We start from the raw sequence: 24,029 nt of genomic DNA on the forward strand, positions 1-24,029 counted from the left end.
AATCTGGCCAGCGCAGAGAACAGCAAACAAAGAATCAACTGTGAGAACTGACAGCTCAAGGACTTGGGCAGTGGGTCTGCAAGGCCACCCCATACACCTCAAAATGACAGAGGGCAGGGCGGCACTGGCCCCAAGACAGCTCAGCTGGGCTGCTGCTCCAATGAACAAAATGAGGCAGAAATAAAAGCACCTGGGACATGGGTTTGCAACACTGGCATCAATATTACCACAAAAATCTCTATAATTCCTTCTCAGATAGGAACAGAAATGGAAAAAAAAATGAAGGAAGGAGGAAGGGAGGAAGGGGTTCGGGGGAGGGAGGAAAGGAGAAAGGAAGGGAGGAGGGGGGAGCAAGGAGGGGAGGGAGGAAGGCAGAAAGGGAAGGAAGGGAGAGGGAGAAAAGGGGGAAGAAGGCAGGAAGGCAAGGGGGAAGAAGGGAGGAGGAGGGAGGGAGGGAGGAAAGAAGGAGGAAGAGGGGAGGGAGGAAGGAAAGCCAATTATTCTAGTTGAGGGTGGAAAGTGTAGTTGTGAGACAGCTACTCCAAACAGGTGTGAATCTGAGGCTCAATCCCAGGCTCAGTGTAAAATCCCAGGCTCGGGGAGCAGGACTCTCCGGGCGAGCAGGCCCTAAAAGCCTTCCACCGAGAGCGTGTGGTTGAGCGCGTAGGCGTCGCCATCCTCTTCCTCCAAAAGCAGCTTGTCGATGGTCAGGGAATTGATGGCCCTCCTGGGGTCTTCCGTGTCCTGAAGGACCGGCTCGGGGATGGAGATGGGAAGCTGGACGAACTGGGGCCCGGGCAGGGCTGGGGCCGGAGGCTGGTACTGCAGGGTGGAGGCGGGCAGTGTGGACAGGGGCTGCGGCCATGGGAAATAGGTGAGGGGCGCCTGGTGCTCCGGGCCCTCCAGCTGGGGCCCCACGGTGGGCGCGGCCGCTCCTCTGGTCTGTGATGGGGAAGACAAGGGACCAAGGGTTAGCAGCCCCGGGGGTATCCGCTCCTCCGCGTCCCGGTGGAGAGCTCTCCGGCCCCCTCAACTTGGCCCCTGCCTGCGCTCTCAGCCCAGGGAGTGTGGGGGTGGGGGCTCCATTTCCACCTGCTCGGTGTCTCCCCCCAAGGAGAAGCCACGCAAACTTCAGCTGGATCCCTGCCCCTGACTCTCACTAGCTACAAGTCCTGGCTCCCACCACCTCCCCCCGCCTCCATTTTTCTCTTCTGTGGGGTCCCTTACGAGCAGGACTGACATCGCAGAGCTGAGCCAACTGGAGACGCTTTTCCAGATTTTATTGCATATGAATTCCATCCTAATTTCAGAGATATTAAATTGTGGAGGCGGGGGAGGGGGGGGATGCACATCTTAAAAACTGGTGAAAATACAGCATGTTAACGAGACTGCCCCCTGGGTAGCAGCTGTACCCCCAGGCGGCCGCTGTCACGCCTGGACACACACGGTGTGTGGTCCGCCCTGAGGTCCGCCCACACGGTGCCACTCATCTCCCACGGGATCGGGACCGACCCGGACGCTGGGGGGAGCCCGGTGCCTGCCACATCCTCATCCTCCTCTGTCTCTGAGCTGGGTCCCCGTGGCTGTCCCCGGCCCTTCTCGCAGGTGCCCTATAAACAATACCCCTCACGTGGGCAACAACCACATATAAAGGTCACTTTATAAAACCACACTTGAGGTCAAGCCTGCAAGAGAGGCAGGGCCTGGATTCCGACTATCTCCCGCAGCTGAGGCAGCAGGGACGGGGAGGAAGATCTCTGCGTGAAATGATGTGAGAGAGGCTGAAGTCTCCCCCTACCGCCCCTGGGAACAGAGTCATTTAGAAAAGAGATTATGTCAGTCCCCTGGGAATCTTGCTACAATGCCCGTTTTGGTACGAGAGGTCTGGAGTAGGGCCCGGGATTCTGCATGTCCCATCAGATCCTTGGTGACGCCAGGGTGGCTGGTCCGGGGACCGTAGCTCGAGTAGCAAGGCTTCAGGGTGTTTTTCTATAGAATGATAGAGCTGGGAAGGGTCTCAGAGGCCTTCCAGCCTCCCAGCAAAGCCTGACTGTTTCCAGCATTTCAAAATTCCCATGGAAATCCTACTTTGTGGAGTCAGGAACCGGGGACTGCAGGTTTCTTTGCTCAGGGATAGAATTCCACCAACCCCGGGCTTTAACAGGTCTTATCTCCTGCTAATCAGCGGTGCTGACTAGTAGCTCTCACCAGCTTTGATGCGTTAATTTACAAAGCGGCAAAACAAACAAATTATTTCTTAATAAATACGGTCTGTTTGATACACAGAGCCTTTCAAGGTAGGAGGTGGGGATAATGAAAGGATAAATAATGAGAGAAATCCTTGAGATTGAAATGACTGAGAACCATTACGTCCACCGCTTCCCGCCCCCACCAAAGGCCCCCGATATGGAAATGAGTTGCTTGGGAAAGATGTTGAATTCACTCCTCTAGCCACCATCATCCATGCCCACAACCGGTTTGCAGAGTAGCCAGGTAGGGTTGGGGGAGGAGAGCTCTTGTGGGCCCTTGCCTGGATGGTGATGAAAGGGCAGGTGCAACAGCATGACGCAGAACCCTTGAGGGAAACGGGTGTGGGGAGGTGGGGAACCAAAGCCAGTTCCACCTCAATGTGGGCTTTGCAGCTACTCCTGAGGCCCCAACTCGCACCCCCAGAGTGTTCCCTGAACTGAGGCTGGATATAGCTACACCCATAGACCTTTCCTCCTCCAAACGCTTAGGGGATTCCCATTCCTTTGCTCAAACAGATACCATTCACATAAAACCACTTCTCTTCCTTTCTTTGTGTCTGGGGGAGCAGGCCCTTTCTTTCCCATCGGGCACTCGAAGGCAGCCCTTGGTTAATGTTGCTGGCCGACTTTGAGACAATCATAACGTAACATTTATTGAGTGTTTTCTGTATGCCAGGAACTGTGTTAAGTCCTCCACGGGCATCATCCCGATTGAGCCTGACATCAGCCCTCTTGTTAGTATACCCATTTCACAGATGAGGACACCGGGGCTCAGAGAAATTAAATTACTCAGTCCAGGATCACATAGCTAGTAAGGGACAAGGATTTGAACCCAAGCAATCTGATGCTAGAGTCAGGACTCAACAAATTACTCTGTAGGTGGGTCTGACTTCATCAAAAGTAGTTTTCTGAAAAGTCGTGTCACCTGTTGCAAATCCCACTATGAGGTGACCGATCAGCCTCTAAGTCAGCGGAATAGAAAGAGAGCCCTGGTGTGGCACAAGGCCCCAGTCAGACCTCAACTGATACTCCCATTCACTGAAAACCGAAACTTCCAACCAAGACCTTCTGCTTTGGGGGCAGCATGGGGATATTTAGGGCAGAAGGGCCGGAGAACATCCCAGCCCCAAAGAGCACAACGTACGACAAGGGAGGCCATCCGCCTTCTTCGCGGAAGGTCAATGGGAAGAGCAGGCCTCCCTGCGGAACAGGAAGGGCTTGAAGACTCAGTTATCCTGAGAATCAGTAGCAAGAACGATCAGGGGTCAGGAAGTCAGCCCAGGTTCCAAAGGGTGTCCTTGGTGCAGCAATGCTTTTGTGTGACGTACCGTGACGTTAGTGATGAGCGGCTGGGAGGCGTAGGTCAGCACGGAGGAGGGCCCCACCACCGTGTAGCTCGGGCACATGGGCTGCACGTACATGTCAGCCGAGTAGGGGCAGCTGACAGCTTCATGGGACACGTACTCCGTGTAGGGTGTCCACGGGGCCAGGGGTTGGAGGGTGGCCGGGGCCGGCTGGGAGAGCCAGCCGGCACACAGGGCCCCCTCCTCTGTCACTGTGGAAGCGGAGACCTCCATGTCGAGGCAGGGAGGACCTGTGGGAAGAAGGAAATTACAGAGTTGCAGGTGTGGCCCAGACGAGGGGCCTGGAGGGGACCAGGGCTGTGGGGAGCTCTTACCCACTGTGGTGTAGGTAGCCAGGGGCTGATGGGGCAGCACCACCTAGAGGGAGGAGAGACTAGGATCAGTGTTCAGCTCTCTCCATCTGGCCCTCTGCAGAAAACTTGCCCAGAGGGCCCCAGGGGAGGAAAGTATACGTTGGGGGGTGATGGGGGGGAATCTTCCTTCTCAGACCAAAACATCCATGTCATGTCCCAGCCGTCACCACCTATACTTATGGGGGATGCGTGTTTCCGTTTAGCAAGAAGCCTGTGCACGTAGGGAACTGGCCTCGTCGTCTTCCCAAGGGGGTACCCAGCTCACGCCAGGACGTGTGAGTCATCTGCTCACTCAGGCCCCCGGCATTGGCTTTGTTCAATGGGGCCAGCCCATGGCCCCAGTCCTCCTTGGTCTACCCAGGGATCACTGACCTCTTCTCCCCTAAGCCCATTCGTCAGCAGCCGTACCTGGCAGCGTGTTGCCTTTGTGGCCTCGCTGAGCCTCGCCTAGAGCCAGGGCCCCTTTGGACACCCCACCGCACACGCACACGCGCACTCGGGCCACAGCAGCCCCCTCACCGCCGTAGGTGTGACAGCCGTCCCGCTGCTGGCATGGCCTCGTTTCCTCCGGAGCAGTTCCTTCACTGGCTCCTTCACACGGACGCCCTGGTATGGCCGGGGTGGAGCCGGGGCCTGTTCTGGTGCCGAGGCTGCGAAAAACAATGTCGCCGGTGCTCATCGGCCTCTCAGACGAGCCCCCACCCCGGCGTATGCTCCCCTCTTCTCAAGGGTCTGCCGGCTCACCTCAGCTGTGCCTGAGCAGGGAGGACCCGGGAGACTTCCTAGACAATTTCCCCCGGTATTGCCACTCCTCCTGCCCCAAACCGTCTATAGCTCCCTTCTGCCTGACCAGTTCAGCCCTGTAAACTTAATGTACAATTGAAAGTCCTGGGCTGCGTCAGCTCGACCCATTTTCCGACCACTTTGCACACTAAGGACTGATAAGCCCTGACTCTGGCCAGAAGGTCTCCTCAGACTTCTCTGGTTTCCTGCTTGTCTCCTCTCCTCACCTTTACTTGAGATTTCCAGTGGTCAGGATTCACGCTCACACTTCTCAGCTTCCTGATTTGCCCTGGCTCAAGACTAGTGCAACCCTCCTGGTGGCCCACGGCTGCCCACAGAAGTGGCTTCATCCTCCAGCCTCTTAGACAGGCCTGGTTAGTGCTCATCATAGGGGGCAGTAGAGGACGGCAAAAGAGCAGGGACGCCAAGTCGGATGGCACAGGCCTCGAAATCTGCCCCTGCCACATTCTAGCTATGTGATCCTGGGCAAGTCACTAAACCTCTCTGTGCCATTTCTTACCAAACGAATGTCATAAGGGGTCGCTGACCTAGTAAATGGGGAGCACAGTATATGCTTAGTATAAAACAGGTACAGAGCAAGCATTTAATAAATTTGCAATCTGCTATATAATAATTAGTAATCCTTCAGTGTAAATTTCGTATGCCCCTAACCAGATGATAAGCTTCTCAAGATGAGATACTATACCTTCTTTCTCTATATCTTCTCAAGTAGCATGTCCACAGCGAGCTCAGTAAGGGATTTGCTGATTAACCGGTTGGATGATTATTTGGAATGTGCTACCATTCATCCCCCCCACCCCCCGCCTTCCCCTCTCCTAGACCCATAGAATGGGCTGCAGTGAACGGTTCCTGGATTCTCCGTGGCTCCCAGGGCAGAGGACCAGTACCCACTGGTGATCCACATACCGGGAGCCAGAGAGTGTCCAGCCCTGCTGTAGAGAGAAGGCTCCCTGTGCCCTTTGTCATCAAAGCTGGGAAACCAAAGCACTGAGCTGGAACCGGGCACTTCCTGGCCAGGGAGAGCAAGCCAGAAGCAGTCATGGCTGGGCACTGACCATCTGCCCTCCCAGACAGCCCACAGTCTAGGGCCCTGGGCCTTTGGAGGGCAGGCCTGGGTCAGCCAAGAATAGTGAGTAGCCCTGGCCCTGGGGACTCACACAGGGAGCCCATTATCATCCACTGATAAGGGTCCCAGGGACCTGGACTCTGAATCAAAAGCCTGGAAGCCTAGGTATCTATTAAACCCGGAACCATAGTGCTACCTGGCTGAACTTTGCTCAGTAAATACCCAACTGATAAGAACTCATGCCTGACCCGGCACCAGGCCTCCCTCCATCCATGCTCCAGGCACACACGCAGTTGGCCTTGAAGCCCAGCAGGTAGAGAGGCAGCAGGGGGAGGGAAAGGGGTGTCCAAGAGCCCCGGGGACACATAATACAGAGAACCCCAGACTCAGATGCATCCATGGGGCCTCCTCACCTGGCCAGGTAGCAGAATTGACCAGGGAGTGGTACGCAGTGCAGATACCCAGGCCCTGCTTCCAGGTAGTTCCGATTCTGGGGGGTTGATGTGGGCCTAGGAATCTATATTTTAAAAGTCTTTCGGGTGATTCTGAAGCTCTGCTGGGGTTAGCATCACTGATAACCACCCCTAATCGAATACCAGAGTTTCCCTCTAACGTCCTGATAGATAAATTATCCTCTTTTTAATTCCACCCCCACCCCCGACCCCGCCCCATCGTAACAAGGAGTCTCAACTGATACTCATTCATTCTTCCAACTATCCCTGGGCACTGGGAATACAGCACTGAGCAAGATAGCTATGGCTCCTGCCCACATGCATCTTGCATCTAGTGGGAGAGACATGCAATGAAACAGTTACAACCGACATAAAATCAGACTGAAACTAGAGTGTGGAGCAGAGAGATCCAGCCCCATACCAGTGCCCCAGCACTACCTGGGCACCATCACCTTCGTAAAAGCAGCATTAACAACAGACTTGAGAGCCAAAAATACCTGTATGCAAAAGTGGGCTGTCGCTTATTGGTGGCAAGGTCTCGGATGATTTATTTAACACCCCTGGGCCTCAATAACCCACGTCTCACACAGTAGTTGTGAGGATTCCCTGCAATAATACGCCAGAGGTCCGCAAAGCCATGGCCAGGGCCAGCTATGGTAGACGCTACTCTCCTTCCCCTCCCTCCACCCATTTCCACCTTCCTCTGGGGAGCTTCAGTGTCAGGAAGCTCTATCCTCTTGCTTGACCGGCCGCATGGTAACAAGCTCCATTTTGCCTGGCATTGCCTTCTGATGAAACTCACCGTTCAGAATCCATTGACAGCCTTCTCACCTCTGCAAATGAAGATCGTAATGGCACATACCTGGTAGGCTTGAGAATTCCAAGTAAATGCTTGCAACAGAGCGTGTGCTCAGCAAGCATTAAATACATGTGAGCGAATAGTATCAGCAGGAGTCGTATCCCTTTCCAGCATCGGAAGGCAGATACCAGGTCCCCTGTAGTCTGAATGCATATCTGTCCTTCCAGCTATTTCTTAATGACATGTTCTGAATCCTTCTAACCCTCCTTCTGGGTGCCTCACTCCTACACGGGTTCCCTGTGCCACTTTCTCTCATGATCAGTGATGCCCAGCATTGGCCACAGACCCCAGGTGGGGCCCCACATGGCAGCAAACAGGGGCGCCTGCCTTCCCACACTCTGTTCACTCATTCTCAGTCACCCGCAGTGGCTTTATTCGCGCCCATATCAGACCACACTTGTCTGCAGCTGGGTTTCCAGCTATTCTTAGGCACGAGTGCAGCCTGAGGCATTGCACACTCGGAAGAAACTCAGGGGACAGGGTTATTTGGGGGTCTAAGCACGGTGGCCACACTCTTAATTCAGCTGAGGGGCAAGAAAGGCTCCATCCCACGTGCTCACATCTCAGTCCAGACCAAAGACAGGTATACGGCTAACCCTCTCTGATTTGCATGTACGCTTGTGGGGAAGGGCCCAGAGGACTCCCCACCTGCTCCCTCCCAGGAAGTGGACACATCGAACACTTGGCTGCAAAGGGGCCTGCTGGGCATTTCCAGGATCTTGTCAAGGGAGGGCTTCCTGCCTCCTGTTGTTTTTGAATCAATGAACAAAGAGGGCTTGGGGGAGGTGCTATGAGCCGAGGGCATCACCCTCTGATGTCTGGACTTCCTTAGAAGCCACAGTGTCAACAGGTGTGCCCTGGCACAAGGACCATATGGAGAGCAGTTTCTAAGTCCCCACCTCTTCCTAGTGCAAAACTCCCAGAGCTCTCAAGGACCTGCTGCCTCCCCACCTACCAGCCCACAACCAGCTGCCAAGGAATCCAGGAACTGACTGCCAGTGCGCATGTTCGAGTGCTCGAGGGTGCTTCAGCCGGTGTCTTTGCAAAGTGACCGTGAAATACCGGAATCAGAAGCCTCAGGACAATTCCCCAAGGACCCCAGTGGCCAAGCCTATTTGCAAAGCCAAAACCTGCAGTTATTCCTTTTCACACCAACCTTTGTAAAGCAACAATAAACGTTTCTAATTCTGTGGTAAACACTGTACCCACCCCCCCCCCCCCACCGCCACCAGCCTGAGAAACCAGCATAAAAATTTGGAAGGTGAAAAGAAATTTGTCTGAAATCGAGATTGCTTTGCCTTGGGAGCGTGGGGATCCCTGAACGGAGCCACTTTAAAACAACTAGACTAGAATACTGAGAAGAACATTTTTAAGATTCTTAAAATAATTTCTTTTTTTTTTTTTTTTAATTTTTTTTTCAACGTTTTTATTTTGGGGACAGAGAAAGACAGAGCATGAATGGGGGAGGGGCAGAGAGAGGGAGACACAGAATCGGAAACAGGCTCCAGGCTCTGAGCCATCAGCCCAGAGCCCGACGCGGGGCTCGAACTCACGGACCGCGAGATCGTGACCTGGCTGAAGTCGGACGCTCAACCGACTGCGCCACCCAGGCGCCCCAATAATTTCTTAATAATAAATAAGAGACAAAGAAAAGAAAGCAGGAGATCAAAATGATGCTACCCGGTCCAGTTTCCCAGAGTAGAGTTGACCAGAAGTGTTAGGAGTCCCCTGACCAAACGGCAGCTTGTCCTGAAAGCCTGAAGCCTCCTCACCATTTCTCCTGTGGCCGAAGGCCCGTTAAGTGTCCTGGGAGCAGCCAAGTTGTCCGTCACTGAGAAAAATCTTTCCACCTAAACATGAGCCTCTTGGCCTTTGCTAGCAATCTCCTTTCCTCAGGGCGAGTAACGTGCAGCCATGTTACTTCCCACCACTGGAAGTCAGTCGCCAATGGAGTTTGGGGGAAAAAAAACAAAACAAAACACAACACAACAACAAAAACCCCACAAAACTCGTTTACAGAAAAACCTGTAACTTTGGCCCCAGTGAGGGCTTTCCTTTTCCAAAATAAGCGATGAAAAAAATCTGAAGGTATAAAAAGTCAGCAGAAGACATTTCAGTTCCCCCTGCCACACAGCCGGACAGGCTCCACGTCACAAAAATAAGAGCCCTGCAGCTGTCGTTCCACTGGAGGGCACAGACCATGACAGATCAAGCCGACGGGTCGCTTCTGGCAGTGCTCTGTCTGCATGCGGGCGTCGTGTGTGTTCACCCCGAGCTTAGGAAGCATATGGATGCTACTCATTTAAATAAACACGGCCCTCCAGTTCCCTGAAGAAGGGATAATAAATATCACCGAGGACATATGCAAAATTGTCAGCACTTGTTTATTTAATCGCCCCGTGTAAACCACATTCACGCCACAGTGAGGAAGCTAAGGAGATAGGTCCCTCCTCATGGCTCCTGGTGGAGCTCACACCCAGGCGTTTGTCACTGTAACTTCTCCTCCAGTCAGCTTTCAGAGAGCCTTCATCAGCCAGGTGCTACCTAGAACAGTGTCGAGGGTCCTCTTGAAAGAAGATGCTTCTCCTAGCCGCTGTCCTGTTACAGATTTCTTGCGAGCCACCAGGGCCAGGCAGTAAGTTCAACAGCAGATGGGACTGCTGCTGTAAGGGCTAGTTGGGATCCAGGGTAAGCCTACATTTTTACCATCAAGGAACCCGGAAGAGGAACCCATCTCGCTCATGTCGACTATCTACCTCGCTGAAAGTGCTTTCCATTTACATCTGACTGGTTGAACCTCCCTCCTGCAGCCACACAAGGCCATTTTGAAAGACAAAACCTTCCTAGCCCAGAAGGACACATGACACACTATTGATCACTCCAAGTAACCTCGGTAAATATTATTCTCTTTTGCTGTTGAACCTTCAGTATTATTTTTTTAAAGATCCGCTAAGGAGAAATACAAATAATTTTCTCTTCACTTGTAGCAAAACCAAAAACAAATAAGTGAACAATAGGAATTCAAGCCCAGGGCTAACAAACTTGTCCTAGCTTCTAAGTGAAAACAAAGTCATAAAAGTTGCTGACACTTTTTACTTTAACGTAAAGAAGTTTGTTTGTGTTCTCTGCCTAAGGTAGTTGAGGGCGCCTGGGAAAGTTTAGGTCATGTGGCTAAAGGATTATCCACATCCTTAATTGAAACACTAATGTGAATGTTCCTCTTCTGGTGAAGATCTGAGTCAAAGTTTTCAAATTTGTTCTTTCCATTCATGGACAATGGCTGAGTTTTTTCCAAACAGGAAGCAAGAACTTGGGCTTTGGCCAAAGGTTGGACTTGACACGCTACAGAAAAGCTTTCCCGCCCAATTTACACTGGATTGCTGTTTACTTTTTTTTTTTTTGTAATGGACTCCAACAAAGAGATTTCATGCACATGTAAATGTGGGCTTTCCACTCACTGGTGTTTGAACTGAAAGGGCTCTGCTGCTAGGAGGTATCACCACGTCACTCATACGTTCTAGCAATCTGGATAACACACAGGGCAGAGGCGGAAAAAGATAGATGGACAAAAAATGCCTTTGAAGGTGTTTAGAAGATATGAGAAAGTAGAACCTCAACCGAATTACAATCTGGTGTTGCTTGTAAGGCTGCTGAGGCAGCCGAAAAGGAGTAAGTCGTGGCATCTTGATGTGTAGACCGGTACCTCTCCACCAGGAGAGCTCCAAGATGGCAGCTGATCTTGGGCTCTCTGGTCTCACCAGAGAAGGAAAGGGAAAAGTAGTGACATTTCCTCTCTCTTTGTCTCCATTCTAAGAGGCATACTTCCATCAGCCCCACAGAGGCCGGTCACTGGGAAAGGATGAAGGAGAGCCACAGACCTGGGCGGGCCAAAAGGACCTAGAGCTGATGACCTGAGAGAGCCACAGAAGGCTCCTAAAGTACATCTGGGGTGACCACAGAGGTTTGTTCAGTCTTAGAAAGCATAGAGTCCCTGACCAAAGGGGTCTAGGGGCCGAGTGATCCCTGTTGAAGGGAAGCCTCAGTCAGCCTGGAATGAATACCCAGGGTCACCACACTGCTCTCAGGTTATGTTAGGCTTAAGCAGAGAGCTAGTTTTCCTGCAGTCTGCTCTCTTCCACCAGGTTCCTGCATGAGGTGTTCCCATTCCACAGCCTCAATATTACCTGGACTGTCCCAAAGTTCTGGATGTCCCACTCCATGACCTTGGGAGAGGTCAGCCAAAAGGCTGCTAGTGCCAGAGCCTTCAGACTCTCTTCATGGGCACCGCTGCGGAGACATCCTTCCCCCGAGGACTCTCAGGGCCTTCCACACCATACGTCCATCCTCCCTCCAAACCTCCAGCAGAACAAGCAGACCACACAAGGCTCTTGGGTTGCTCTTGGGTTGCTCTCTCTACTCCCAGAAACAGTGTCTGTGTTCTGCCTCTTCTTTGTGGAGACTCGGGCCTGTGTCTCCTGGTCGTGAGCTTAGCCCCCAGGAACTCAGAAATCACCATGCTCACCTTTGCACACAGTGTTCTGTGACTCACACAGCCTTGACACAAATGATTTCAAGTGTGGCCTCACCACAACTCCTGAAATAGGCAGGGTCGGTCTCCCTCTCACCCTCCTTTCCACTGATGAGGAACACGATGCCCAGAGATGTTAAGTGGCTTGCCCAAGTCCACACTTGTAAATAGCTTTGTAATCAGCTAAACCCAGGACCTCTGATTCCAAGCACAGTCCATTTCTGCCTTACCACCTGCCTGTCCTCTGCCTGGGCAAGTCCATTTATCTCTCTGGGTAACCCTGGAGGTCAGTCACCAAATGTCCCCTGCCAGGTTCTGACCCTCATTCCTCTCGTTGGAGTCTGGGATTGGACCACCCTGATCCAGTCTCCTTTGACTGCCAATTTCCCCAAGAAATAGTGTTTCCCATCTGAGACGTGAAAAAGAAGTCCATGAGAAGGTTACCAGCAGTGTGCTCACATGAGTGACGAGAACTGAGAGGCCCAAACAATTCCCCGCAAAGTTTTATTTTTGGTATTTTCGACTGAAATGACAGTGGATAGGTCCACCTGAGAAACCAGCTGCATCTGCCTGTCTCTTACAGAAACCCGGGTCACCAGAGCAGAAAGTGCTTCCATCTGAGATACACTGGGTCCCAGTGCAGAGGACAAGACTAGGAGAGCCCTGAACAAATACTAAGCAGAGTAAACCAGGTCCCAACCATCATGGAGCTCACCGTGTAGTCTAGTGGGATATCGACATTAATTGAATAAATGCACAAGCTAGAATTACAAACTATGACAGAGCTGCAAGTGCCTCACAGTTGAAGTGTTTTAACTTGTTTGGCTGGTTTCCACCACCACTTTATTCTTACTTGGACTTACTTAAGCAGCAAATGGGGTCCCCAGTCTGTAGGGGCTATATAAAGGGGACAGTGCAAGAGGCATGGTTGTTCTCCTTCTGAGGCAGAGAAACTAGTCTGGGGTCAGGCTCAGCCCACACCATGAATGTAAGTCCTGCCCAAGACACACAAAGTAGTTCCAGATGTTCAGGGTCCACCCCCAGCCTAGGGGTCCTGGATGAACTCCAAAGATGTTACACCAGCTGGTCTTATCCTATCTTGGCTGATTAGCCCATGGAAGGCCAGTCCTAGGAACTCAGATTCTGAGATAGAAATTGGCTGGCTCCAGAGGTTCTATATCTCAAATCTAACTTCCTGAGATTCATATTTGCAGGAACTTTTGAGTCAGGATACAACTGCTCCCAGTGAAGTAAAAATCCACTTCCATCTAAGGGTGGACTTCTTTCAGTGGGGAGGGGAAGAAGCATCTAACGGAACCCTAAAATCCTTGGCCTTGAAAAGTGGCATGATGCTGTTGGGACTCAAGCAGACCTAGTTTGGAAAGCCTACTACATAGCTTATCACTGTGTGACCCTTGCCAAATCATTTAACATGCATGTGCTTCAGTTTCCCTATTTGCTGAATGAGAGTAATGATATCCATCTCATGGGATTATCATGAGGATTGGATGAAATTAACACAGTTAACCATCTAGTACATAACAGGTGTTCAACAAATGGCTATTTCTCCTGTGACCTCAGCCCCTCACTCATCAGGGAAGTAGCTAATCCTTGTGTGGTGATTGCAACTTCTCTTGTCTTGCTACGTCCTGATACTGAATGTCTCTATCCTCAACACACCCAGAGCGTCTGTGGCCAGCAAGGCCTGTCTCAAACTGCCTTCATTGTGCTCCTGGAAGTCATCCCTCAGGTATCTGGGCCTGGTGTCTCCAAGCAGCAGGAGAGCCATGCTTAGGAGACAGGGGGGCAAAGATGCTGCAGAGAGACTGGTCAAAGACTGCAACTGAAAACAGAACAAGCCTGGACAGGAGACATCAAAATCCTAGCATTGGTCTCTCTTAAAGGTACCATGAGCTGAGCAGAAGGATGCCTTTATGTCTTTCTTCAGAAGCCAGTAGAGGAGTACGTTTGTGGTAGATTTAAATTTTTAAAGAATGCCAGGAAGGAGCACCTGGGAGATTTCTGAGAGACAGACAGAGTAAGATGGCATGTCCTTGTCCTGACCTCAGATACAGCCCCTCAAGGAATTTCCGTGTATCTCCCAAAGGACAGAGACAGAGCCATGACTGAGACCATGGTCATGGTACTTCTCCACAGGGCTAGAAATCTAGGAGCACATATCCCATATGGGTTGGAAACATGGCAGTGTGAATGGGAAGGCTCTTTGGTGGTCAGGGAGGGAAGTTTTATCACCTATTAGAGCAAGGCAGACTTCCAGTTGACATACTGGGAGCATTGCCTTAGCATTATCAAGAGAAACAGGAATCAGAATGGGGAGAGAGAGGGTCTATACTGAGAGCACAAGACCATAACGGGGATGAGCCAACCCAAGGTGTCTACCCAAATTTTGTAGCAAGGTAGCACCAAAGTGAAGAGACTGAGCAGAGGAGACAGATATATCTTTCCTTACTAGATTATGACCTGGAGGCTGAATCTAGAATTGACAGTCTGATCAAGAACAGGAAAAACCTATGGTCAGGCAGCTAGAGGAGAAGAAAACCCAATTGTTTGTTCGTTGATTTAAATAATATCTAGTTTGAGATTTTCCAGACCAAAGAGATTAAGGAAATCAAATTTTCCCGAGACCACTTCCCTGGAGGAAGACTCTTCAGACCCAACACCAGCTGTACATTTGGGGTCAGATCCAAATGCTCCAACCCCAAGGCCTGGGGCACAGCCCCTGTGAGTGAAATTAGACCTTATAATTGATTCACGATGTGAGGTATAACTGCCAGTCAAGATGAGCTTTTTTGCCAAGTCTCTGGTTTACTAACCATGCCTCATGACGTGGGGCATTCCTTCATGAAGTTGCTAGAATAGCAAGCCAGGGAGAGGAGTCACCAGGTCAATCTTTGAGGAACAGATGCCCTTCTTTCTTCACAAGATACCCACATAGACTGAAAATATGACCTTCACAGTTTCAGAGCTTAATGGAGACCAATACAACACGCTTCACAGTGACTCACTTTGCTTTGGGAGTGTAGCCTTTACCCTGGAAGTATTTAACCCAAGGACTTATGACCAGCTATGAGGAATCTTGCTGAATGAGTGGAGGATGGGTCCAGGTCATGGTTGTCCAGCTATGACCTAAAGAACTTTGGAATACAGTGAAGGCACCCGGAGTGGCCAACAAGAGGAAGGAAGTAGGAGAGTCTGGGGGTGAATAAGCAGTCAGAGCTTCAATATCCTCCCCAAATGGCTCCATTTTTATTTCTGTATTGGAGTTCTGCAGTAGGTTTGGTTTGAATAAAGAGGTTTGTGCCAAAAAAAAAAAAAAAAAAATGTTGTAAACACCAGCCTACACATCCTCGGATTTTCTTCCTAATGCTCACATGTTATATCCCTCATAGGCTTCTTCCTCTCCCAAGTTCTAAACAAGAAGTCTGACTATCTATCGTTTTATCATTTATTCTTGAAGATCCATATCCAATGCCACATGCTTCAGGATACCTTCCCTGATTCCACCCTCCACTCTCCACTGCTGAAGATAATTTATTTCATCGCTTGATTTCCCTACTAGGAATAATTCCATTATTGGGTGGATGTCCCCACACAAAGGATGACACACGGGTCATTGATTTTCCTTCCATGCCTTTCTTTCCTGAATTGGTGTTGCTTTCATCCAGCATTCGAACTTTCAACTCTCTTGTCTCCCTTTTTTTTCTCTCTTTTCTATCTCCCCAGCATTTCTCAGTCCTGGAAATTTATAACAATCTTTGTATATTTGCTTCCTACCTTCCAATTAAATATATGAGTCTTTCTAGAGGATTAAAGAGGAATGCAGTTTTTCTCACGTGTGGTCAGATCCTTTTTGGTCCCAACACCTGGTCTGAGAATATCTCTGGTTTATACCTCTTTGGCTGCCTGTTCTTCCCAGAAAGTGATACTAATGAAACCATTACTAAGAAAGGCAGCACACTGGTGTTTCAGTTTTCGGTATCATTGTGCCATTTCTTGAAAAATTCAAGGGTCATTCTCCTGATGGCTAGATTATAAACACCTCAGTCCAATTTTGTGAATTAAAAAAAAACAAACACAATTGGTCAGTCAGTATGAGCCTGCCGCCTGATGAGGCGTGATTGAAAATTGTGGCCCAAGTTCCTAGTTTGGTCACAGAATGGCCAGCTTCACCATCGGCATTAGCCCTGATCACTAGCCCCACCACAAGTTACAAGACTGGAAATGTGCCGCCCTGCTATTTCACAAGAAATGCAGAACTCAGAGGCCACACAAATTACGATCTATAATTAGCCGCATCAGCTTTGTTCTCAGACGGAGAGCGAGAGGGAGCGGGAAATTAAGAATAGTAACTAATATTTATTATTGAGCATTGACTTAATGCAAAGCACAGTAGTAAACACGTACCACAGCCTGTGAGGTAAGAGCTACAGCCCCATTATATACTTAAGGAAATGGCAACAAAGTGAGGCATAAACCTAGGACTCAAACTCAGATCTGTCTCCACTAGAGGCTAAACTTTAAACCGCTAACGGCATAGAAAGAACAGAGATGGCACTCTGATTCCAAATAAACCCCTACTCTCTAGATGTTGCTTTCCACACCACACCACACGCGTGTGTGAACGGACAGCCTGGCTCTTCCAAAGTCTAGATAGTTCAAAAAGAAGGCAGTGCCGACGAGGCAGAAGCTTGGGTCCCAGCTCAGGCTGCCACACAGCTCTTCATCAGTGCTGCCCGGAAAACAGATGGGCTGCACGTTGGCAGGAGGGGGAGATTCTGGGTCACTCTCTCCGCGTTGAGCACTCCCATTGCAGCTGAAATGTGTGCAAAGAGCCCAGTGCGGGAGGTAAGGAAGCAAAGACTTTATTTCTTTCAGTAAGTTAGATGAAACGCACGCATCAGAATGAGGGCGTGAAGTATGAACATCAGTCTGCCAGCTGCCGTACTTGATTTTTGCCATCAGGTGTCCATTCCTTTATCTCACGCGGAAGGCCTGTGCCTTTACCAAGAGCACCCTTCTGAGCCCCGGGAGTGAGCCGAGCCCTGTGGCGGGGACACAGGACAGCTTTGTAAGACAATATTCAGCGTGAGTTACTAACCTAATCTTTAAGCTCAGATTTTCTCATCCAGGAAATGGAGCTTGAAACAGAACCTGCCTCTCGGAGTTTCTCTGAGGATTAAGTGAGATAATACATCCAAAGTGTGGCAAAGACTGGCCACTGCCACACCCAACATCAGCCTTATCCTTTCTGACTTAACAACCCTACACGATGGGGGGAGGGGGGGTTGTTTTTTTTCTTTTTTCTTCTTCTTCCGTGTCCAAAACACAGAGGTGGTGGCTGGAGCTAAAGTGGCACAACCACAAAGCAACTTTGACAAAAGTTGCATGCCAAGGACAACAGACCGGAAAGACGGAAGTAGCCAGAGGTGTCGCTGGGACCGTAGAGTCTGCATACAGTCCTGTACAGCCTGCTGTGGACTTGTTCAGTGCGACAGAGTGAATGCCGCTGTCTTATTCAAACCCACGTTGTTTCAGGTCTCCTCACTAGCAATCAAATGTAATCAGTCTGATGCGACAGAACATGTGACACAGTGCAAGGCACCAAGTAAGTACTCCATGCCCCATAGCTGGTACGTACCCCTATGAACAGGATGGAACGTGTCCTGCCCACGGCACTGCAATGTCCAAAGGAATATTAGAAGCCGTCCCCTGTAACCTCCAGCTCAGTAGTTCTCACCTTGACTGCACATGAGAATTGCCTGGGAAGGTTTGAAAAGCTAATGCCCAGGGCCATTTAATGAGAACCCTCGGGTTGGGACCTGGGCATTAGGATTTCTTTAATTCCCCAGAGCATTCCAATGCGTAGCCAAGGTTGAAAAGCACTGCTCTGTGCAGATGGGAGCATGCCTTCTACTAAATTAAAGACTTGGGTTTGAAAACATGTATTTATTTGGTATAAGCATTCATGAAAGCTCAGAAATTACAGCTAGAAAAAGAAGATGAAGTCAAGTTCACTCTCCCTGCTCTTAACCAGGGAAGGGCAAGTCCCATTTTATAGCTGGAACACTTGAGAAATAAGGTGCTTAGGTGGCTTGCCTGTAACCCCACACCTAATTACCTGTAGATTGGAAAGTAAACTCCGCGTCTCCTGTCTGCAAGAACAGTGCTTTGTCCATGGGGCGCCTGGGTGGTTCAGTCGGTTAAGTGTCCAACTTCAGCTCAGGTTATGATCTCGCCGCTCATGAGTTTGAGCCCCACATAGGGCTCTGTGCCGACAGCTCACAGCCTGGAGCCTGTTTCAGATTCTGTGTCTCCCTCTCTCTCTCTGCCCCTCCCCCACTCACGCTCTGTCTCTCTCTCTCTCTCTCTCTCTCTCTCAAATAAATGAAAACATAAAAAAAAAAAAAAGTTTAAAGAACAATGCTTTGGCCAGACCATCACACAACCGGGACAAGAAGATTCCAGAGAAAGCCTCTCTATCCCAGGCAAGCCCACTCTCCTCAAGCATTTGTTCTACAAAAATGATTAAACTAGAATGTTGCCAGGTACTTTATAAATGTGAAACTTACGTTAATAATCTTAATTAACCAACCTTGACTTGGTTGGCTCAAAGTCAGAAACTGGTGACATCTTCATCAGTAGGCAAATAAACTTCTTTAGAAAGAAATCAGAAGGAGGAAAGAACCTAATACCTTTATTTTGTAATGGGAAGGTTTAAAAGCAAAAATTTACAGAACTTCTAAGCTAATTAAATGTCCAGGTATTTAGCTAATAAGTGTAGTCAACCTTGGTTCTTTTTGTTCCTTACAACAGAACGGATTTACCGACTTAAACTGGAGGAGAGATTTCCAAACCTCTGACTTGGGAACTTTCTGGGTATAGAGAAAAACAAAGTTGGCATTTTTCTTTAGTGAATACGGGGAGAAGGAAGTGTCCACCTTGAAAGATTACTCTTTTTACCAGTTAATCTGTGTGCTTGGTAGATGTTTGTCACTTACTTTACTTCCTTCTGTGCATGTGACTTTGTGTCTGTCTTTTAGACCCTACTTGTCCTTATCAACAAGAACCACTGAATCAATAACATAAACTTGGTAAGAAGTAAAGGTGCTTGCTAAGTGGGCAAAGGTTGTAACACACAATAGAAATGTTGGAGGTACTGCACAGACCTAAATTACTTCTTGTTACCAGTTTGACTGAGTTCCTACAAGAGATAGACTTCCAAATAGTAGATGACTACTATAGGCGTTTCTTATGTTTTACTGAATTTTCACTTCCCTTTAAAAATTGGCTATTTTGGAGGGCCTGGGTGACTCAGTCAGTTGAGCATCCAACTTTGGCTCAGGTCATGATCTCAAGGCTTGTGGGTTCGAGTGCCATGTCGGACTCTGTGCTGAGAGCTCAGCCTGGAGTCTGCTTCAGATTCTCTGTCTCCTTCTCTCTCTGCTCCTCCCCTGCTTGTGCTCTCTCTCAAAAATAAATAAACATTAAAAAACATTGGCTACAGGGGTGCCTGGGCGGCTCAGTTGGTTAAGCATCAGACTTCGGTTCAGGTCATGATCTCACAGTTGGTGGGTTGGAGCCTCACATCGGGCTCTGTGCTGACAGCTCAGAGCCTGAAGCCTGCTTGGGATTCTTGTCTCCTCTCTCCGCCCCTCCCCTGCTCATGCTCTGTTTCTCTCTGTCTCTCAAAAATAAATATCAAGAAAAAAATTTTTTCTAATTGGCTATTTAGTGGAACCCTGGAGTAAAATCCAGAGTTCTACATGAATGACAATTTTGACACCCTAATGTATCTATTTGTGAACCTGTGCTCTGTTGAAGTTGTCGGAAAGCAAAGGCACATTCATGCCATAATAGTTTAATAACCATTTCCTGTTCGTAAAGTGCCTCCCTGGGCACCACAGCAAAGAAACACCAAGGCCATGTCTATGGGGAATCAAGGCAACTAGCCAGTTCAAAGAAAATCAGGCAGCCTGCCTTTCATTATCGTGTAAACCTTCCCTTACACAAAGAACAACAAGAAAAAGCAGTTATGTGACTCATTCATTTTGTAACAAATGGTGTTGAGTTTATTATACACGGTTCCATAGCTTTCAAGGAAGAAGTCAATCAAATCAAATTTCAGCATTATGCAAATCGCTTAATCAATTGACTGCAAATTTTACCTCCCACTGGCGCTGGCATTGTGTGACCCCAGGACGCAGAGAAACCCAAGGAAAAGAGTATCTAAAGTATGAACCAAATCATTTTAGTTCAGAGGTCAGCAAACTATTTTCTGTAAAGGACCAGATAGTAAATACTGTAGGCTTTGTAGGTCACATGGCACCTACTCAACTCTTTCGTTGTAACAAAAGCAGCCCAACAATATGTGAATAGACACGGCTATGCTCTGATAAAATTTTATTTGCAAAAACAGTTAGTGGGACCCATGTGGCACTAAGGCTGTGGTTTGCAGATCCCTGATTTAGACCCGCAAAAAATTGTTTGAAAGATGCTGTCACTCAAGAATATTTTGGTGATGTCTTTTTAACTCTGCTAATCAAATTGTGGAAAAGGAGAGACAGGAAGGAATTTAGCATAACCCTGATCCTTCCAGATGGACACAAGGGAGATATCCCAGGACAGCACATACTCTCTCTCACCACGCTCAGGAGACTTGATAACACTACGTACATTCCCTACTTTAGCTCTGACAGAAACCTTGTAAGGCAGGCGTTAAAATTCCCATTTTCCAGATTTTTAAGAATCTAAGAAGGTTGAATAATTAAGCTGCCGAGCCAACTTTCAAACCCAGACCTGCCTCACCCCATCGCTTCTGCTGTTTCTACTGCCCTGTAGCCAGTTGGCCTTAACAAGGACCTCTCATTGGGGTGGATGTGAATTCATATCCACTCGGGACCTGTAGGCCGAAGTGCAGAGCCCAGAAGGGAATCTGCAGGTGCCGTGACTTCTTTATCTAACCGGCCAGTCAAGCAAAGCTCAGATCCATGGATGAGGCTTGAAGATTTCCACTTCTGTGTGTCAGCATTTCCGAGCTGATCTGAACCAGAGTCTGTGTTCACATTTGGTTCACAAACAGGGATCATGGGCCAGGCAGGGAGGAGGCAACATTTACAAAGTGGATGTTTTCTTAACCCTTTCCAGAACCCCCTAGTACAGTCATTTCAGATCATGGCCCGAGGGTGTTTTCTGAAAAAAGAAAGTGCCTTTTCAGCACTCTTGGTGTCTGATTTCAAACTCTGCCCTTCCATCAGGTGATTCTAAGTGGGCTGACAATGCTGCCCTGTTTTTACCGGTTTCCCCACAGAATCTAGTCACCTATGACCCCTCAGTGTCCTGGAGGAAGGTTTTACTTGAATCCAGGGTAAGGGGTCCGGTGCCCAGGGCCTTTCTTAATTTCCTTTAAGGTGCCAAAGGACAATTAAAGATAATTCGGATTGTATGCATCCGAACCTGTAACACCATTCACTCCAGCTATTCCACTGAGGAGTTTACAATACAGTCTCCCTAAGGATGCGGCTTTGCTGGACCTGACCGACCTCTGGGGTGTCAGCAAGAAACATGCCTCCAGCATCCCCTTAAAAAGCAAAACAAACAAACAAACAAACAAAAAAAACACTGCTAATATCACAAGAGGAATTAGAGAAGGAAAAATGCAGTGCATAACCAAAAAGGGGGAATATGGCGGCTCATGAACGCAGGAAAGCAACCCGTATCCCAGACACTGAAGGCAAACGACAGTGATCAACAATATGGTGGCATCTCAGCTCACCAAGGTAAGGGTAGCTCTGAGGAATAGGTAGTATTTTTACCCCATTTTACATATGAGAAACCTAAAACTTTAAAAGAAAGAAAGAAAGAAAGAAAGGGAGAAAGAAAGGAAGGAAGAGAGAAAGAAAGAAAAGGAAAATGACTTACTCTGAATAGGTAGGAACCAAGGCAGAAGTCCCCCAAGGGCTCATATAAAATCCACCAATTCAGCTCTAAGCATAAGGGCTTATGGACGCTCAGCGCTTCCAGTAAAGACAATCATGCCTGCCTCGGCTGCATAGCTGTCCCGTGGGGCCGGCTGCCGTTACCTCTGCAGGTCAGGGTCTTCCTTCACCTAACTGTGCACACCACCCATATCAGCATACCTCTAATTGCTGTGGAAGGATTCCATAGCTCTCAAGCCCAAATGGAAGTTCATCTCTTTTATTTTAAAAAAAAAAAGTTGCATCTTGCTAGTATCAACGATGAGACCTCGCAGTCTGAGAGATTTTGAAATCACTCCTCCAAATTATACATTAACAAGTTCAATTCCAGAGAATTTACACAAGTAACAAAGGAGAACAGTGAGTTGGTGATAAAGGACTCTAAGTTACGTTTTCATCGATGAAGGTGTATTTTCAGAACTCAAGGCCTCCAGGAGAATATCTTTGTGTAAAATACACAAAGACTCCCCAATGTATCATCTTCTGTAAATCTAGATTCTCTTACATGAAGTTTGCTTGCAGTAGGGTGTACATGAATTTGTTAAAAGGCATTGTAAAGACCCAAGCACCTTGGAAAAGACAGAGTGATTTTTTTTTTTTTTTTTTTTTTTTTTGGTAATATTTCTCTCTGGAGGTAGCACAGAACTGAGCCCCGGTAAGGTTCAAGTCTCATGAGGCTGCTGAGTTGACTTTGTTATTTCAAGAAAGGAATGCTGTAGATAATCTCTGTATGATTTCCATTATTAATAACAGGAGTCTCTGTTTGATCCCACATAATGGAAAGTAAAGTTCACAGTTGTTCCATCCGACCCCAGGGATAAACATTAAGGTTAAAGATAAGCCCGCTGCCCCTTTGCACTGGGACACACGGGCCTCGCCACCAAGGCGCGGAGAAGAGTGACTTAGGCAGGACAGCGGAGCGAGTGGAGGCACGCCTGACCAAAGCCAAGTTTCCACATTGTCCCAGGGCACGCACGCAAACCAATCACGCCTTCGGCAGAAACCTAAGTCACTCAGACAGCAACAGGCCCGAGGAATTGAACCCCAGGCCACAGGGCAGCCGTGGATGAAAAACAAAGCCAGTCATGTGAAGGACCCCACGGCCTTCCCCTCTCGGCCCCAAACCAATGTCACCGTTGGCTTTTCTGTTGTGTGAATCATGAACTGCCCTTTCCTCACCACAGTGATTCATGCCTCGCAGCGGAGACACGATGAGCTGTCCCACCTTGGAACACTAGTTCGTTCCCCTCCAGCCTGGAAAATCAGCATCACCTCTGCCAGGTCGCTTTCTCCACCGGGCTCCGTCGCCCACCTGGCCCCTGCGCCCCCCTGGCTGGGGACGGGCACCCCCGGTGCCTCCATCGCCACCACCCCCTCCCCCGTCCCCGGGTGGGCTCGCCGGTGAAGCCCCGGCCCCTGCCCGTGCTTGCACGGCTCTGACAGCCACGGTCAAACCACTTACGTTTCTGCCAGAGCATGGCCTGTGACAGGATGTTGCCTTTTCTCTTTGAAGCAGACAGTTTGGCTGCTTTCACGTGAGACCTGGGTGTGCTCTCCTCCAGTGTAGCCACCGCCTGCTCAGAGGCTGTTTCCTCGGCTTTTTAAAGGCCCGAGTCCCCGCTGCGCGGGGGCACAGCGTCGTCACATCCTCCCACCTCAGGTACCCGGGCGCTTTTTCTGTAGCAGGGCTGCCCGTCACCCCACTGTGCGCTCCCTCGGAGGCCCACCGGCCACAGACCCGCAGAGCCAGCCAGCTGGATCTGAACAACAACACAGCACAGAAGGCCGCGTCCTGATGACCGGGGTCATCAGAGTGTGGTGCGGTGCACGGTGAGCGTGAAAATGTCTGTGCGTGCGAGCTGAGCGAGCATGTGTGTCAGCCCTGGACCTCTCCACACCCACGAGGTGCCCAAAAGACCCCTGGAAAACTCTGGGTTTTCTGGGGCGCCCATTCAGGCTTCTACGCCACAGGCATGTTAGCAGGACTCAGTCCGCCATGGGCCCTGCTCAACGGGAAATGCAATTCCCAGGGGCCGCTGGTTCTCAACACAGGAGGAAACACCTGTAGCCTCTTCAAGCCTCACTAAACAACCTCCTCATTCTTTTAATACTGCTTTTCTGTTTATTCCACTTTGAAACACAACAGCCCCTCCCTTGCCCCCCGGCCATGACCAAAATGGCGAGGCCTAATCATGCTTAAATATGGGAGACGCTGGTTCCCGTGGTCCGTACGCCCGTGGAGAAAAAGGCCAACTCGCTCAGGGAAGAGAGGAGAGGACACCCATGCTGTTTAACCAGAGCTGGTAACTGAAAGGGAACGTGCAGGTACAATATGAGCGGGGCCTCTTTCCTGGTACCC

At 49.4% G+C, this 24,029-nt stretch overlaps 1 protein-coding gene across 1 annotated transcript; it reads right to left on the reverse strand.

Moving 5' to 3' along the window:
- Positions 1-384: 384 nt before the first annotated feature.
- Positions 385-23,528, reverse strand: POU2AF1 (POU class 2 homeobox associating factor 1). Its single transcript, XM_043579282.1, has 5 exons — positions 23,133-23,528; positions 4,486-4,616; positions 3,928-3,970; positions 3,578-3,843; positions 385-942 (listed from the first exon to the last, which is right to left on the reverse strand). The coding sequence occupies exons 1-5, from the start codon at positions 23,146-23,148 to the stop codon at positions 628-630; spliced, it is 771 nt and encodes a 256-aa protein (XP_043435217.1). The 5' UTR covers positions 23,149-23,528; the 3' UTR covers positions 385-627.
- Positions 23,529-24,029: the final 501 nt, after the last annotated feature.

Source organism: Prionailurus bengalensis, chromosome D1, assembly GCF_016509475.1.
Source record: "Prionailurus bengalensis isolate Pbe53 chromosome D1, Fcat_Pben_1.1_paternal_pri, whole genome shotgun sequence".
NCBI lineage: Eukaryota > Metazoa > Chordata > Mammalia > Carnivora > Felidae > Prionailurus > Prionailurus bengalensis.